Source organism: Lycium barbarum, chromosome 2 (genome assembly GCF_019175385.1).
Source record: "Lycium barbarum isolate Lr01 chromosome 2, ASM1917538v2, whole genome shotgun sequence".
In the NCBI taxonomy this organism is placed as follows: Eukaryota; Viridiplantae; Streptophyta; class Magnoliopsida; order Solanales; family Solanaceae; genus Lycium; species Lycium barbarum.
The window spans coordinates 34,622,557-34,639,505 of NC_083338.1; the positions used below are offsets into that span (position 1 = coordinate 34,622,557).

The 16,949-nt window shown below is 32.1% G+C and overlaps 1 protein-coding gene across 1 annotated transcript; it reads right to left on the reverse strand.

Annotated features, from left to right (window-relative positions):
• Positions 1-206: 206 nt before the first annotated feature.
• On the reverse strand, positions 207-1,776 carry LOC132628500 (uncharacterized). The gene is made up of 2 exons (XM_060344276.1): positions 751-1,776; positions 207-653 (listed from the first exon to the last, which is right to left on the reverse strand). Exons 1-2 carry the CDS (start codon positions 1,774-1,776, stop codon positions 207-209), a joined length of 1,473 nt encoding a protein of 490 aa, XP_060200259.1.
• Positions 1,777-16,949: the final 15,173 nt, after the last annotated feature.

The window sequence follows — 16,949 nt, forward strand, 5'->3', positions numbered from 1 at the left end:
GCAACATAGTGTATAGGTTCCAATTTTCTGAAATGAAGTGCAGCTATGGCATGACAGCAGGGAATACCTTTCAGCATCCAAGATCTACAAGTGCAAGTATTGCTGTTCATATTTACTATGAATTTATTACCCCAGCTGTCCTTGACCTCAAAGCCATATTCACCATTCCATTCAAGAGTACACTTCATTGACTTTGATGTGTTCTCTTACAATACCTTCAAAGCCATTGGGCTGATGTTTGTTATCCAAGTCTCAGAAAACTCTCTTAGTTGTCCTACCCTTCTCATCATTTTGACTCTAATTTCCTCAAGCATTGTGATATTGGTCTTGTGCCTTGGCCCCAAAATCCAGGAATTAAAACTCTCGACCATGTTGTTGTCAACACTATCACAACAGCTGAGGTAGTTAAAGTAGACCTTGGACCACCTATCTGTGTTGTAATACAACAAATCTCCATTTATTTCATCACCTAACTTTTCCATATGATCCAAATTTTTTTGCAACTCCTGCTCATATGTGGACTTAGCACATCTCCAGAAGCAGTTTCTAATCTCTATGCCTTTCCATTTTTTGGAAAAATTGGCAAGCACATGTTTTGCACACATTCGTTGTTTTGCATTTGGCAGCAGACCCTTAATGGCTATATCCAGACCCTACAATAACATGTAAAAAAAAATTAGGTGACAGTAGAGCAGCATAAGTTAAAGAGAATGAAAAAAATTCAGAAATCAATAACCAAGAATACATTACCTTTTGCATATCTGAAAGAGTTGTCAAACCAGTCCCATCTCCAAGCTTAAGATCATGCCTTAGAATGTTGACAAACCATCTCCAAGTAAAAGTATTCTCAACTTCAACCACTGCCCAAGCCAGTGGTAGCATCTGGTTGTTCCCATCCTTACAAACAGCCACAAGCATTTGCCCTTTACTAACACCTTTTAAAAAACACCCATCCAACCCAATTGCCCTCCTACAACCAGCCTTGAATGCCTTCTTCATGGCATCAAAACATATATAAAAGGACTGACACCTTTTGACTCCACCTTCAAAAGTTTCTTCACTCAGCCTAACCACACATGTGCTACCTGGATTAGTCCTTAAAATCTCATTCCTATAATCCAAAATTCTTTTGAACTCCTCTACATTGTCACCCATGATTTGTTGCAAAACAATGCTTCTGGCTTTCCTTGCCACAGTCCTACCAATATACACCTCTAATTTCTTTCTTACCAAATTTTGAAGCTCAAAAATTCTAATGCCAGGTTCAGAAATAATTCTGTTCCTGTATCTTTCTGAAATATACAAAGAATTTACCAACTTGTTCTTGGTTGTGCCATTGCACTTGGGAACAGGATTATAATTCTTCACAACAAAATCATTTGTTCTAGAATCAAAACTGGCAAACAATAACCATGGACAGCCAACAGTACACTTTACCCTCACCCTAGTTGGTTCATTGACATATTTATCCAACTCTACATGGTCTTGAACTGCATACCTAGTAAGTGCTTTCCTAAACTGTTTAGCACTTTCAAATGCAAGACCAGTCTCCCAAACCATTTTTTTACACTTAGGATAAAAAATAACCCTATTTCTAATTCTTTTTGGTCTCCTTGACTTTTTGGTAGGCTTTTCAACCACATCTTCGTCATCAGCTTCATCATCAGTCTCTCTTTCAAAGCTAACAGGTTCATCTGAGTCATAAAATGGCTCATCCCCACCCAATTTTCCTTCAAATGTATTCTTACTCCTAGATAAATATTCATCATGTCCCATATCTACACCCTTTGGCCCTAAATCTATCCCTTCAGATCTCTTAACCTTTTCTTTCTTCTTTTTTTGATTTTAGAGCCACCCTATCTTTCCTTAGATTCCTATCCTCCTCATGGACATCACTATCAAATTCTTCTTCTTCACCTTCCTCTACCACTACATTGTCAGACTCCTCAGATTCACTCTCACTTTCTAAGTCATAATCATTATCATCATCAGCTGCAGTAGCTGCAGTAGCAGCTGATGTCCCACCCAAGGGTTCATCAAGACCAGCAGCCTCTTCAAACCCTAAGCCTTCACTACCCCCAAATGTTTGACTACCCTCACATGCCCCAACCTTTTCATTTATATCTTCACATGTGGGGTTATCAAAAGCAGTAAAAGATTCGCCACCCACAGGGGTAATAGGTGGAAGAGGAGGGGGGACCACAATAGGTTCCTCAACAAGATGAGTCACAAAAATTACAACAATATCTTCGTTTTTTAATTGAGGTGCAATACCAATAATGTCCCTATCACTTTTAACTTCTACTACAAATCGACATTTAGGTGGTCTAATATATACACAACAAGATGAAACATTATAACCGATTTCTTTAACATAGTAAACAAGCTCAAAATAAGAGAATTTATCAAGATCAACATTAAAATAATCTGTCACACTACCTCCAACATACTTAATACGAGGGGTTTTTTCTAAATTACCTCTGTGGTTAAACCTCAAAGTCACAAACACATCGTCCATGTTCTTCACAAAACCTAAAATTAAAAACAAATGAAAAATTACAAGATTCAGTTACCATTTACACAAAAAAAAAAACGAAGTTAAAGATAAATTTTTTGCAACTTAAAAACAGTAAAATCGAAATCTAGACAAACCCTAACGAGAACAACAAGAATCGTGTACCTTTGTGGCTAACTAATCTTCAATATCACTCAGAAACGACAAGATTTACGTATATTTTGGATTTTTAACTTTGCAATGATCGGTTTGTGTAGAGTGAAGGTTTGGTTGAGAAGTGAAAAGGGGAAAAAAGTGTCGATTGGGAACCGACGTTGGGTCTTCTGTTTGGGATGGGTCGGGTTTTTTATGTGGGGACGGGTAAAAATAAGTTGGGGAATTAAATAATGACGTGGACCAATTAGCTCGCGCGTGTCTAACACTACCCAGCCCTCAACTGGTCTGGGTCACTAGAGGGGGAAAATAATTAAAACGTAAGTTGTTAAGGGAGGTAAATAAATAGAAGTTAAGTTTAGTTTCCAAACTGATTTTTCGTGCCAAGTTTGGGGGTTAAAACATGTCTTTTCTCAATTATGTATTATTCTTAGAATAAACGGTGAATGATGTATGTATATGGACATGAAATGAGTAGATGCACATAATTATAGGTTGCTTGGTATGGATTTATGGTACCCATAGACATATCCACAATTTAACTTTTATGTGCGTTCGGCTTTTAAGATTTTTAACATTGAATCTATTGTAATATTAAACTAATGAGTTTCAGATCTACTTATTATTACAATTTTAGTAAATTTGTACTCATAAAATTATGTTCCATGTTAAAAAGTAGTGAGTTTGACCTGACTGTTTCTTTCACTCTGTTATCTCACTATCTTATTGCTATCGCTGCTTATCAGTATCGTCTATTATTATTGATTTTTTTCATTTCTCATTGAGTCAGGGGTCTATCCAAAACAACCTCTCTAGCCGTCTCAATGTAGGAGTAAGATTCGCGTACACTCTACCCTGCCGATACCCACCTGATGGGATTATATCATTATACTAAGTATGTTGTTGTTGTTTATTGAAAATAGTGAATTTAGATGAATTCGGGACGACAACAACAACAGTGAAGACCTTATCAGATGTCGTCCACTTGTTTTAGGGCGTGACGCCCAAATCCTCCAAGTTCAACCAAACTACATCAAGTCATAAGCAGTATCCAACTATCCATAACACGCTTTGAAAATATGATTCGAGACTTACATACTCAAATTTGATGGGTTGGATTATCTTTATGATTTGAGTATTTGCCACGTTCATATTGAATTACAGTACTTGAGAAAGAAGTATAAAAATGTGTTTTTTTTTCCTTTTGGTCCCACGACGTTCTCCCCCCATGATTAAATGCTAACCTAAGCAAACATCACAAAAATTAAGATTGAGCTGCAATATCCTTGTCTAGACACTATGAGCCCGTTTGGATTGACTTATAAGTTGTTTATAAGCTGTTTTCAGCTTTTTTGAGTGTTTGGCTGACCGGCTTAAAGTCATTTTGTGCTTAAAATAAGCTCAAAAAAATAATTGGGTCCATTTGACTTAGCTTATCTAAAACATCTTATAAGCTGAAAACAGCTTATAAGCCAAAAAAAATAAGTTAGGATAGCAGCTTATAGGCATAAGCCCATCCAAACAGGCTCTATTTTAGGCCATTTCCAACTCTTCACTTCAAATTTTTACTCCAAAATGGAGTAAACTAACTCCAATCATTACTCCATTTTTTACTTCAAAAAAGAATATTCCTTTTTATATTATTCTCTCTCTTCTATATTATATTATTATCTTTTATTTAAATTTTATTTTCTTATTTCCATTAAACAAATTCTTTTTTTTCTTTTTTACATATTCATCCCATATAATTCATATTTCTTTCTTATATAATCATTTAAAATAAAATTATTTTATATCATAAATTTTTAAATAATATAATTTGTAAGCAAATATTATAGATTATACATATTAACGGATAATTCAAATAAAAGTGAAATCATTGAGATACAAGATAATTCTACATTATGGTAAAATATAGTTTAAATACTACTTAAATTTTCAACTTCCACCTCTAGTATATTAGAAATTCTCTATTTAGTGGACTCTCATATTTAATATAATTGTACATAGATTGCTATCGATTAAAGACGCTCATTTTTTTGATCTAATAAAGTGTTATTTTATTGGGCTATATATAAATCTTATGTTATAAGGTATGGATTTTATATGCGTAGAACCTAATTAACTTTTCAATTATAATTAATGGGTTCATAACTGAAGAGTTGCACCTCTTCTGAAAGGTTACATTTGGAGAGTTATGTCTCTTCTAAAAAGGTGTCTCGCTATTATATATTGGTGTCCCTAAATCTGTTATTGATTTATTTTCCTCTCTGCCCCATTAAGAGAAGTACCGTAAAGAAAGTAACAAGACTTAGAAGATCATGACTTCCTTCTATCGATTATTACAATGGATTGAGGTAAGTATCCTTACTATTCTTTTTGATTCATGTCACTGTCTAATGATTTACTTGCGATCTTGTGTGGAGTGTATATAGTTTTCCAACATAGTATGCTCCCATAAATGATCTATTAATGCATTACGAAGTGCAAAATGAGCATCTTTGTCTATTTTCAATTTTAGCAACATCTTATATTTTATATTTGCACATTTCATTTTTGTGATGGTTATATATTTTTTTATACAATTATAACTTATAATAAAATTAACTTTCAATTTTACATAAAAATAATATATGCACGAAAATTAATTTATCAAAATTATACGCCAAAATTAAGATGTAAAATTAAAATTATAAAGATATTACATAAACATAATTAGGTATATATAATATGATAAATTATCAGGGTTAAATAATAAAAAATAATAGGGAATAGTGATGGAGGGGATGAATAGTGTCACTCCAAATTTGGAGTGACACTGTTCACCCTCCAAAATAGAGGCAAATTTTCAGCTGGGTTGGAGCAAAATTCCTCCATTTTTGACTCCAAAATGGAGTTTGGAGGTAAAAATGGAGGTGGGTTGGAGACAGTGGCAGAGCCAAGATTTCCACCGAGGGGGTTTAAAATATAAAAAAGTAAACATACGAAGAAGCCTAAGGGGGTTCAACATCTACTATATATACATAAAAAATAATTTTAACCTCGTAAAAACAGTAATTTTTTTCTGCCGAGGGGGTTCGGATGAACATCCTCGGCATAGTGTGGCTCTGCCACTGGTTGGAGATGGCCTTAGTATGTTAATCATTAAAATCAATTAACACCAACAGTGAGTATTACAGTTGAAAACTTAATTAAGTTATTTAGGTTACACGGAATAGTTTAATTAAGTTATTTACGTTACACGGAATAGGTACTAGTAGAATATATTTAAATAAATTCAGAAAAAATGTTCTCAATTTCAAATTGCAAACGGGAGTAGTTGGAGAAATATAGGTGTAACTACCGGAAAAGGTTCAAAAATACCCCTAACGTATGGGAAATGTCACAAATACCCTCCATCCACCTATTGATCCAAAAATACCCCTCCATCCACCTATTTGGTCCAAAAATACCCCCCAACCTATTTTTTTGGCTCAAGAATACCCCTCAAACTAACACCCTAATTTTGATGGTATTTTTCCAATTTTAAAATGCCACGTGGCTTGTTTTGATTGGCCACATATATTATTTAATTTAAAAATTAAACCCATATGTGAATTTATCTTGTTTTTTCATTTAGTAGCAACTGGAAAATGGTGTATCTGCCAATGTTAGGTTCTCCTGTTTGCTGTTTGTGTGATAAATTTAATCCATAACTAATACTCGAAAATTTCATAGTTGGTATCATGCAAAAACATATATTGAGGAGGATATAGTTGTTATTGAGGTCAAAAATGGAGAGTGTTTTATGTTTCTCTCTGTCCATCATTTTACCTTTTGTAAACTTGTTTGTAATGGATCACTGTCATGGAGTTGTGGCTAACAATTTGGCTTTGAAATGCATTGGCAGAAAAGAAATGACTATGGTCTTGGTAGGAGAAGGACGAATGTTAGGACAAGCATGGCCCAACGTGAAGAGGTTATAAGGAGGACAATTAGATTAAATGGGTGGGATAATTTTTAAATTAAATAATATATGTGGCCAATCAAAACAAGACACGTGGCATTTTAAAATTAAAAAAAATATCATCAAAATTAGGGTGTTAGCTTGAGGGATATTTTTGAGGCAAAAAAATAGGTGGGTATTTTTGGACCTTTTTCGGTGTAACTACTTTTTTTTTTTTTTGATGACATGGGAACCCGCAGCCGATACCCTTTGGGTGCGCACAGGGTAAACCCAACTCCTGTGTAATAGCTCGCAAACCACACGGGAGAGGTAACCCGCACTAGGCAAGCCCCGTGCGACGAGCTCGACCCAGAAGGCAAATCTCCTGCTGTCGTTGACAGAGGGTTTCGAACCTGAGACCTCCATTATGAAAGACCCGCGCTCAACCAATTGAGCCACCTTTGCGGGTACTGTAACTACTTTCTTTAATTTAAGTATTTGAATAAGGAAAAAAGTTGGTGGGAGAATAAGAGAAAGGTTAATCCGATGAAATTAATTTTATCTGCTAGAAGTATCTCAAGACTCCAATTTTGCGGATTGTAACTTTTGTCTTTACAGGATAATCATCAAAATACTTCTGTAGATTTTTGATAACTATGAAGACACAATAAGATTTTTTTCTATCAATGTCATTAGTCTACTAGTAGATATTTAAAACTCTTTTTTTTTTGGCATAATTATTTTGTATTAAATTATTTTCAACACTCAACTATTCAAATTATTGTAGCATACAGCTTGTTAAACGAAACAGTTCTTTAGGAATCCGTAATCTCTAATTGAGAATGCAAAAATTTCATTTATTTCACCACACTTCTTGATGATACATATAGAATTACTAAACATATAAATAATCATTAATAACACAAAAATAATATGTATTTTCATCAAAATAAAGTCATGTAACATAGTACATGATACATTTATCGTGTCAATACTTATTTTTTACCTAAAATTTCAGTTCTATCACCATCTAATTAGAATTCATAAGGGGAGATAAAAGTTAGTGGTGTCCATTTTATCAAATTGCTCTATACAACAAGTTTTTCATTTACTTTTTCTTCAAGACTGAACAAATTCTCCTTCCACCTTCCCTATCGTGATGTACAATCTTTTAGGATACAGTGACATAAACAAAGTTGAATTCAAAATTTTATTGATGTCGAGAAATCCAAAACAATAGTCGAACAATCTTAAAAAGGTTATTTCCTTTAAAATTAAATAAAAGCTATTGTACCCTTCTTAGAGGATGTAATAAAATATTGAAGAGCTTTTTTTTTTCGTCAAAAGGGACAAAAAGTCCATTATCCATTGTTCAAAAAAGAATCACGAAGCTTGTGATACCAGAGCCAGCTAACTTGCACTATCAATTTTTTATATTTTTTACAAATTGAATTTTGATATTAAGAATAAAAAGATAACATAAATATAATTATACTCACATTCTTCTATTTAAAATTACTTACAAAAATTATGTTAAATATACTACTCCCTGACCTCTAAATTGTTTTAACTTTCACACGTCTTAATTATAATAAATGTAAACAAGATCTAAGTGAAACGACTCATTTCACATGTCTGTCTTTACAATATATTTTTCAAGTCACAAACTGCAATCCGTAAATACTTGTTTGTATCTGGTGTTTGCATCTATGATTTAACTATATAATTAATTTTAAGAATTAATAAATTTAGATGAAATATTACTTAATTATAACCACAGTTAAGTATTAAAAAATATAGTACATGCAAGATATATGTTTGGGATAAGGCATCATTATCCCCTCACCTAGTAACGTTTTTGCTACGACACACCTTACCTAATTTTTTGTCCTATCTCCCCCCTAAACTATTTAAAACCGTAATATTTTACTCCCTAAACGCTGATGTCCACTCTCATATGGGAGAGTGACATACACTCTCCTTACCACGTGTGCATTTATTTATTTTCTTTTTTTAAAAAGAAAAATTCAGCTTACATGTCAATTTTTAAGAATAAAAAAATAAAAAACTGATTTTTATTTTAAAAATTTTATTTTTAAAACCCGTTTTAAAAAAAAATGAAAATGCGAATTAAAAAACTGATTTTTCTTTTAAAAAATTTATTTTTAAAACCCTTTTTAAAAAAAAAAAAAAAAAGTGAAACCGCGAATTAAAAAACTGAATTTTCTTTAAAAAAATAAATTTAAAACCCTTTTTAAAAATAAAAAAAAATTGAAAATTTAATTTTTTTTTAAAACCCATATGTTTTTTTTTTTTTAAAAAACAAAACTGAAAACATGAATTTTTTTTAAAAATATGGAAAAACGGATTTGTTAAAAATATGGAAAGCTTGATTATATTTTTTAAAATGTCTTAAAAGATCTTGATTTTCATGATTTCATTTTCTTAGGACACTTTTATTTTTCAAATAAAATCCGGAAAAAGTGTTTTTCTTGTCAAAATTAAAAAAAAAAAACTGTTTTTTATAAAATTTTGAAAAAATTAATTATTTTTTTAAAATGTGGAAAACTAGATTTATATTCATATTTTAAGAAAATACAGATTTTTAAGAAAAAAAATTAAATTTTCCCGTTTTTTATGTTTCTCACTCTCTCACTCCCCTTGCCACGTCAGCGTTTAGGGGGTAAAATATTATGGTTTTAAATAGTTTAGGGGGGTGATAGGACCAAAAATTAGGTAAGGTGTGTCGTAGCAAAAACGCTACTAGGTGAGGGGGTAATGATGTCATATCCCATATATGTTTTGTACTTATTAGCTTGGTATAAATACTTTTATGCGGGTAAATATTTAGGGATTGTTTGGTAAAGTGTATAAAAATAATATTGAATAAAATGTATTAATAGTACAACGATTAGTTATGTTAAGATTATTTCTTATCGACTGTTTGGTGAAGTGTATTGAAAATATAATGCATTGCATAATTTCTAAAAGGATACTATTTGTTAACAAAAATACCCTAAATATTCTTAACTTATAGGGACTTCAAGGACAATTTTAATCTTTAACGATGTTTATGCATATATAAATAGTTTTAGTATTGCTAGTACCATGATTTGCTATGTATTATTTATATATTGAATAATATCAAAATAAGGTATATAACTAATTGTATAAAAGTTAATACAAGGGATTAATGATGTCAAAACTGATACATATATTATTTTCTCTAATACTCCTACCAAACCACCTAAGGGGTCATTTAATACGCGGACTAAATTATCCGGAAATTACTATAATCATAAGACTTTTATTTCATCTGCGAGGTGGGATAAATTAATACCAAGATTAATGGAATTTCCCATCATTACGTTTGAGCTATATTTTATACTTCGTTTAGTAGAAGATAGAATATATATTTATTTTAAGATAAATTTATACATACTGCCAAACTTTATATAAAATTAATCCAAACTTAGTGCTGGAATATTTACCATATCCCTCGTACCAATCCCAAAGTTATCTAATTATTTATAAGGAGTATTATTTAGATGACTTGATCTATTATTTTTCACTATCACGTTTTCTCACACAAGAAATTATTACGGAGTGACGCGTGGGGATCAAAGAGAGACACAAAAAGGAAAAAGAAGTGTACAGGCAGGGCTAACCGGAGGGGGAAGCAACTAAAGCAGTTGTTTTAGGCCCCGCAAGATTAAGGCCCCAATTTTATTTTATTTTATATACATAATTTATATATTATAAAACTATGAATAAAAGAGACTAGATTTTATACTTTTTTTCTTGAAATGTGATAGAGGTTATTGAAATAAATAATTCTAATTTTATGCTCTTTCCGTCCCATTTATGTGACATTCTTTATTTTTTAGTTAGTCCAAAAAAGAATGACATCTCATTTTACCTTTTATGAGATGATTTATAGCCACAAAATTTCTTTGGCGTATTTTAAATTAAAAATTTCAAAAATCTTTCTTTTCTCTTATACTTCGTGTCCAATCAAACACCTTCACATAAATTAGAGAGTAATAAACATTATGCAATATATCAAAGTAAACAAATTGATGACTACTTTGATAATTATAAAAAGATGAAGTCACTTGTAGAGTTGATTGTTTCTTATAAATACTGGATTAGACCATTTTTTACTTCAAAATAGACTTGAATTGTTCTAAATATATGAAATTATTTTGACATCTACATATGTTATGAAATTGAAATTATTAGATTATGAGAAGTTAGAAAAATATTATCGTAACTGTCTATATATGTTTCTTACACAAATGTTTATTTAAATTTTAGTGAATAGAGTTACTAAATATCTCTAATAGTGAAGCTAGTATGTAACTAAGTGAATAATCAAGATATACAAGATGAACTATATACCACCTTCACAAAAAAAGGAAAAAGAAAAGGATTTAGAATAAAAATATGTAAAATTTTATTAGATATTTTTAAGGCCTCTTATAGATATTGGCTTTAGGCCACCAATTTCGTTGAGTCGCCCTGTGTACAAGCATGCCATGGATCGCAATAATCTCTATAATAATTATATTTTAGTGATTTTAATAATCTTTTCCACTATTTACTCTATACAAATTAAATTTTCACACACAAGAAGTAATTTATAAGGAGTGACACGAGTCTATGGCATTTTGCACCCCTAACGTATATCTTCTTTTGCAACTTACACCTAAAGGTGTCAACCGGTTTGCCTTAACCGGTTTTAACCGGTAACCGGTCCGGTTAAACCGGAACCGGAACCGGTTAAGCCGGTTAACCGGTTCCGGTTAACCGGATATTAATTTACCGGTCCGGTTCCAAATTTTTTTAAACCGGAACCGGTTAAAATTAAAATTAAAAAAAAAACGAAATAGCCGTTGGGCCTCGGTAATGGACCGTTGGCAACGGTCCATTTGCAAAAATGGCCGTTGCCAAACGGTCATTTTCTTATTTTTTGGCCCCCAAATTTTTTTTTAAAAACACTTTAACCCCTCCCCCACCCCTATATAAACCCTTCTTCATTTTCATTTCAATTCACTCTTCTTCATCTTTCTCTCAAATCTCAATCTCTCAATTATAGTTACTTTGCAATAATTAGCCACAAAGTCTTATTATAGTTTCAACTTTCAATTATTAATTTTGCAATTATAATATTGTTGGTGGAGTTGGAGATTTTGCAACAATCCGAAGTAGCTTTGGTGGATTTGCAATTCTAGCCGTCTTCGCTTTGTTGGAAATTAAACCGGCAATTTGGTACCTTCGTTCCAACTCTATCTTTAATTTTCGCAATTTAATTCTAGCAATTTATTTTTCGAAATTTAATTTACGCAATTTAATTCTAGCAATTTAATTTGTTGTAATTTATTTTCTTGTGATTTATTTGATTGTGATTTAAATTATTTCTATTTAATAATGTCAAAGAGATTAAGACGTGGTGCCGGTAGTAGTAGTCGTACTGTTAGGGGTGCGCTTAATGAGGAAACATTTGTGGAAGAAACACCTAATTTAGGTATTGATGTTGGTGGAAATAATCCACTTTTAGGTCATGAGGCAATGCAACAACATTTTACCGACACTTTTAATGAAGACTTAGATGATGATGATGATGATGAAACACAACCCCCCGAAAATCCCATAGGAGATACAGGTCCTGCACAATCACATACACAAGACAAACCGCCTAGAACTCGTAAGCCAACAGCTAAAGTTTGGAAATTTATGACTAAGGATAGGGAAAACCAATCAGTTACATGTACCCTATGTGGACAAGTATTTAGTTTTAAGCAAGGAACTGGTAAGGATGGTGGAACGGGTACACTAAATGCTCATATGAGAACCAAACATATGGATGTTTGGGGAGAGTATACGAGTTCAAATGTGGGGGGGATTCAAATGACGATAGACCCACGAACCGGTAGAAATTTTAAGTATGACAAGAAAAAAGAACGCGTAGAAATAGCTAAAATGGTAGCTTATGATTGTTTACCATTTTCCTTTCCCTCGGGTTTGGGGTTTGTTACTTACATTCAACGTTGTTATAACCCGTTATTTGAGGGTATTCCTAGAAGTACTTGTAGAGACGATGTTATAGATTTGTTTAAAAAATATAGATTTTATTTGCGCCATGTATTTAATTCTTTAAATTGTAATGTTTGTCTTACCGCTGATTTGGGTCTTAGTATTAACCATTTAGATTTTTTTGCTATTACATGTCATTGGGTTGATGACAACTGAGTTATGCAAAAAAGAATTATAGCTTTCTTATACGACGAAGGAAAAGGTCGTCACGATGGAAATTTTTTAGCCGATTCAATGTCTACTATAATGAGATTTTTTAACATTTATAGAAAAACACTTTGTATTGCTTTAGATAATGCTTCTAATAATACAAAGGCAATTGGTCTTTTAAAAAGAGAAATAAACCCTCCTCTAACAAATATTTTTCATGTAAGATGTAGTTGTCACATTTTAAATTTAATTGTTAAAGATGGTCTTATGCATTTTGATGATTCTGTTCAAAAAGTTAGAAATGTTGTTGCGTTTCTTTTTTGTAATGCTAATAAGGGAAGAATTAGAGATTTTAAGAATGCTTGTGCGGAAAATAACTTTAGACCTAGGAAAATTCAAGTAGAAATTGAGACTAGGTGGAACTACACTTACATTATGCTACAACAAGCATATGAGTATAGGATTCCCATACAACAAGTTCACAACAAATATAATATTGATAGTGAGGATTGGTTAACTTTTAGGCATTGGGAAGATGTTAAAGAATGTATTGAACTCTTAGAAAATTTTTATAATGCAACTCTTGCTTTTTCTAGACAATTCTATCCCACGGTAACCAGAATTTTAGCCTACTTAGCGGAAATAGCTAGAGTTTTACAAGAGTATAAATATAAACCCGATTATCAAGTGACTATTTTTGAAATGATAATCAAATTTAAGAAGTATTTTTTTCCCATCCCAACTTTATTTATATTGGGTTCCCCTTTTTAAATCCTTGTTTAAAAGTGTCTTATACTAAAAATTTGGTTAGTCAAATTTATACATTTTTAGAAATTGAAGAGGGAGTTCAACCATCTTTAGCTGAAGCCGATCTCGCTATTGATGATGAGTTTAGAATTTTTTTTACTCATTATTCTAGTTTGGAAGAACGTGCTACACCCGTTGCTCCACGCCCTACTACTTTTCAGAGTAGCAAAAAGGGCTTGTCGGGTTTAAAAGTTTTACATTCACAGCCAACTTCTTCTTCTACTGCAAACTTTGATGAATTTAACTTTTATTTGATGCAGCCAAATGTGGATATCAAGGATGACTTGGACGTCTTAGCATGGTGGAAGAAGTACAAGACAAGTTATCCGGTACTTTCAAGAATGGCTCGAGATATCCTTACGGTTCAAGTATCAACCATGGCTTCGGAGAGCGCATTTAGCCAAGGAAGACAACAAATTGGAGACCATAGACATTCATTATCCGGCTTTAGCTTGCAAGTACTAGTGTGCATTCGAGATTGGATTAGATCGGAGCGACGCAACCAAAACTCAGAAGCAGAGCAAGGCGAAGAGGAAGAAATTGAAGATTTGATAGCTAGTGGACCGGACCAAATGGAAGACTTTGAAGATATTTCCATGACCGAATATGATGTGGGGGAAATTAACGAAATGGTTCAAAATTGGTGATTTTATTATTCTACTATTTTTGTATAACTCATGTATTATTTGCAAGTTAAAAAAAATACAACTTGCAAATAAATATTATCCAAGAATGAATAAAATATATGGCTCATTGAGCTTTCTTCTATTTACTTGTGTTCATATTTTTACTTTTATTAAGTTAGGAATATAAGTATATATAGTATATATAGTATATAAGTAAGTATATATACAGGTAAGTATATATAGTATATAGTACATATATACATAAGTAAGTATACAAGTATATATAGTATATAAGTAAGTGTATATAGTATATAAGTAAGTATATATAGTATATAGTACATACATACTATATACATACTATGAATCCTATGTGTAAAATTATGGATTTCAAAAATGAGACTGTTTTAATAGAAACTAATTTTGGTAAATCCAATATTATGACTAGAAGACCTATCAAGTGGGAAGAAATAGAATTCTCAAAAGAGTGGGTCATTGAGGGAGCAGCACCTCCTCAAAATATCTCTACTGAAATATCAGAAATCGAACAAGCCCCAGATGGGACAATTAGATTAAGGTTCCATGAACCAGAAACTTCAGAAGAAAATGAACATAATAGTGTTCGTTCTAATATACCTAGATTTTTATCTTCTAACAGATCTTATATATCTCCTGTTGATTATATTGTGCAGACTCCATCAAGAGCTTCTACTTCTCAAATGAGAGATATTGATTCTAATAGAATTAGTAATTTAAAAATTAACCAGGATAATATTGTAACTGGTACTCAAGACCCAGAATTGACTGAGTCAGAAATGAATTTTCCTATTTTTAATGGATCAGGAACAAAATCTTGATTTTAGTCGGGGATCACCCGCAAGATTACAAATCAGCAAAGAGTTTTATACTCCCAAATGGGAACCATTTAGAAAATGGTTTTTTGATAATTTTAAACCCGAAGAAACTATGGTTTTTCAGGAAGAATTTTATAAAGATCTTACCAAAGCAAATAAGATTATATCTTTTGTGCCTTGGTTTATGGCAAAATATTTTGCTAACTATCTCTCTATTTTAGAAAGAGATTATAAGTTGTCAAATGGAGAAATCATTCATACAGTGTTTCCTCCGCAACAATCTTTTCAAATAGGCAAAGATGATAAAACTTTGCACTTTTCAGCATTTTCAAAGTTAATTGAAAATGAAGGCTTGCCTATATTTACTAGACATGTTAATATGGTAATAAGGCAACAAAATTATTCTAATATTTACATGAATATTTTAGGAGAACAAATATTTTCACTACATGAAAAAGTTGATAAACTTTTAGCTAATATTCATAAGGCATCTATTTCTGATAAAGGGAAACAGAAGGAAGTTGTTGCTACTTCCAGTATACAGCCTCCTCCTGAAATTCATGATTTCAAATTAAAACCTATATCAGAATTAGAAAAACTTTTAGATGAAAAGTTTAAAAATTTAAAGCTTACTCCTCTAATAGCAGAGGATGATAAATATTTATCTGATATTGATTATAAGTCTCGTATAGCATCAGATATTAATAAAATTGATGAATATTATGCTGTCAAGCCTACCCAGATGATGTACTACTATCCTCGTCCAACTCCTCAAGATGTTTTATTAGAAGAACATGAACATGTTATTTCCAATAGTTATAGTGGTAAGAAAATATATGAATGGAATATTGACGGTTATACTGAACGTCAGATTTATTGTACTATTCATAGGATGTTAATGTACAGCACTATCTGCAAAGTCCATAAAAAATACTGAAAGAGTTATTGCAGATATGATTATAGCCGGTTTCACTGGCCAATTAAAAGGTTGGTGGGATAATTATCTAACTGCTGCACAGCGAAATGCAATTTTAAGAGCTGTTAAGCAGGAACCTGGTCATGAAGCACCAGTAGCAAATGCAGTTTATACACTGGTCATTAATATTGTTGAACATTTTTCAGGAAGATGGTCCGATAATAGTGAATCGATACGAACCATGCTTCAAAACCTTAGATGTAAGACCCTAACCTCATTTAGGTGGTACAAAGATGTTTTTCTTTGCAGGGTCATGGAATTACCAGAGAGTAATGACTCCCACTGGAAGTCCAAGTTTATAGATGGGCTCCCTTCTCTTTTTGCAGAAAGAGTTAGAAAAGCTCTTAGAAAAGGAGATAGAAGCATTAATTATGATGCTTATACTTATGGAAACTTAATTGGTACTTGTATGCAGGAAGGTTTAGCCTTATGTAATGAGATACAGCTTAACCAGCAGATCAAGCGCCATGGTCTTAATGAAAGACAACAATTAGGAGAATTTTGTGGGCAGTTTGGGTTAGATGTGCCCCAATCTTCAAAAAAGCCTCATAGGCAAAAGAAAAAGTATAAAGACTTCCAGCAATGGAAAGAAAAGCGCTTACAAAAGAAGGCTAGGCGCAAAAAGTCTTTTAAAGAAAAGAAGGATTTTATTAAATCAAAAAATCCCAAAGCCTGTTATAAGTGTGGCAGAGTAGGTCATTTTTATAAAAATTGCAAGGTTAAGGAAAAGATTAAAGCACTTAACATAGATGATGACCTTAGAGAATCTTTATACAAGATTTTATTAAATTCAGAACCAGAACCAGAGAATGATTCTGGTAAGGAAAATGATAGTTCTTCAAACCCTTAT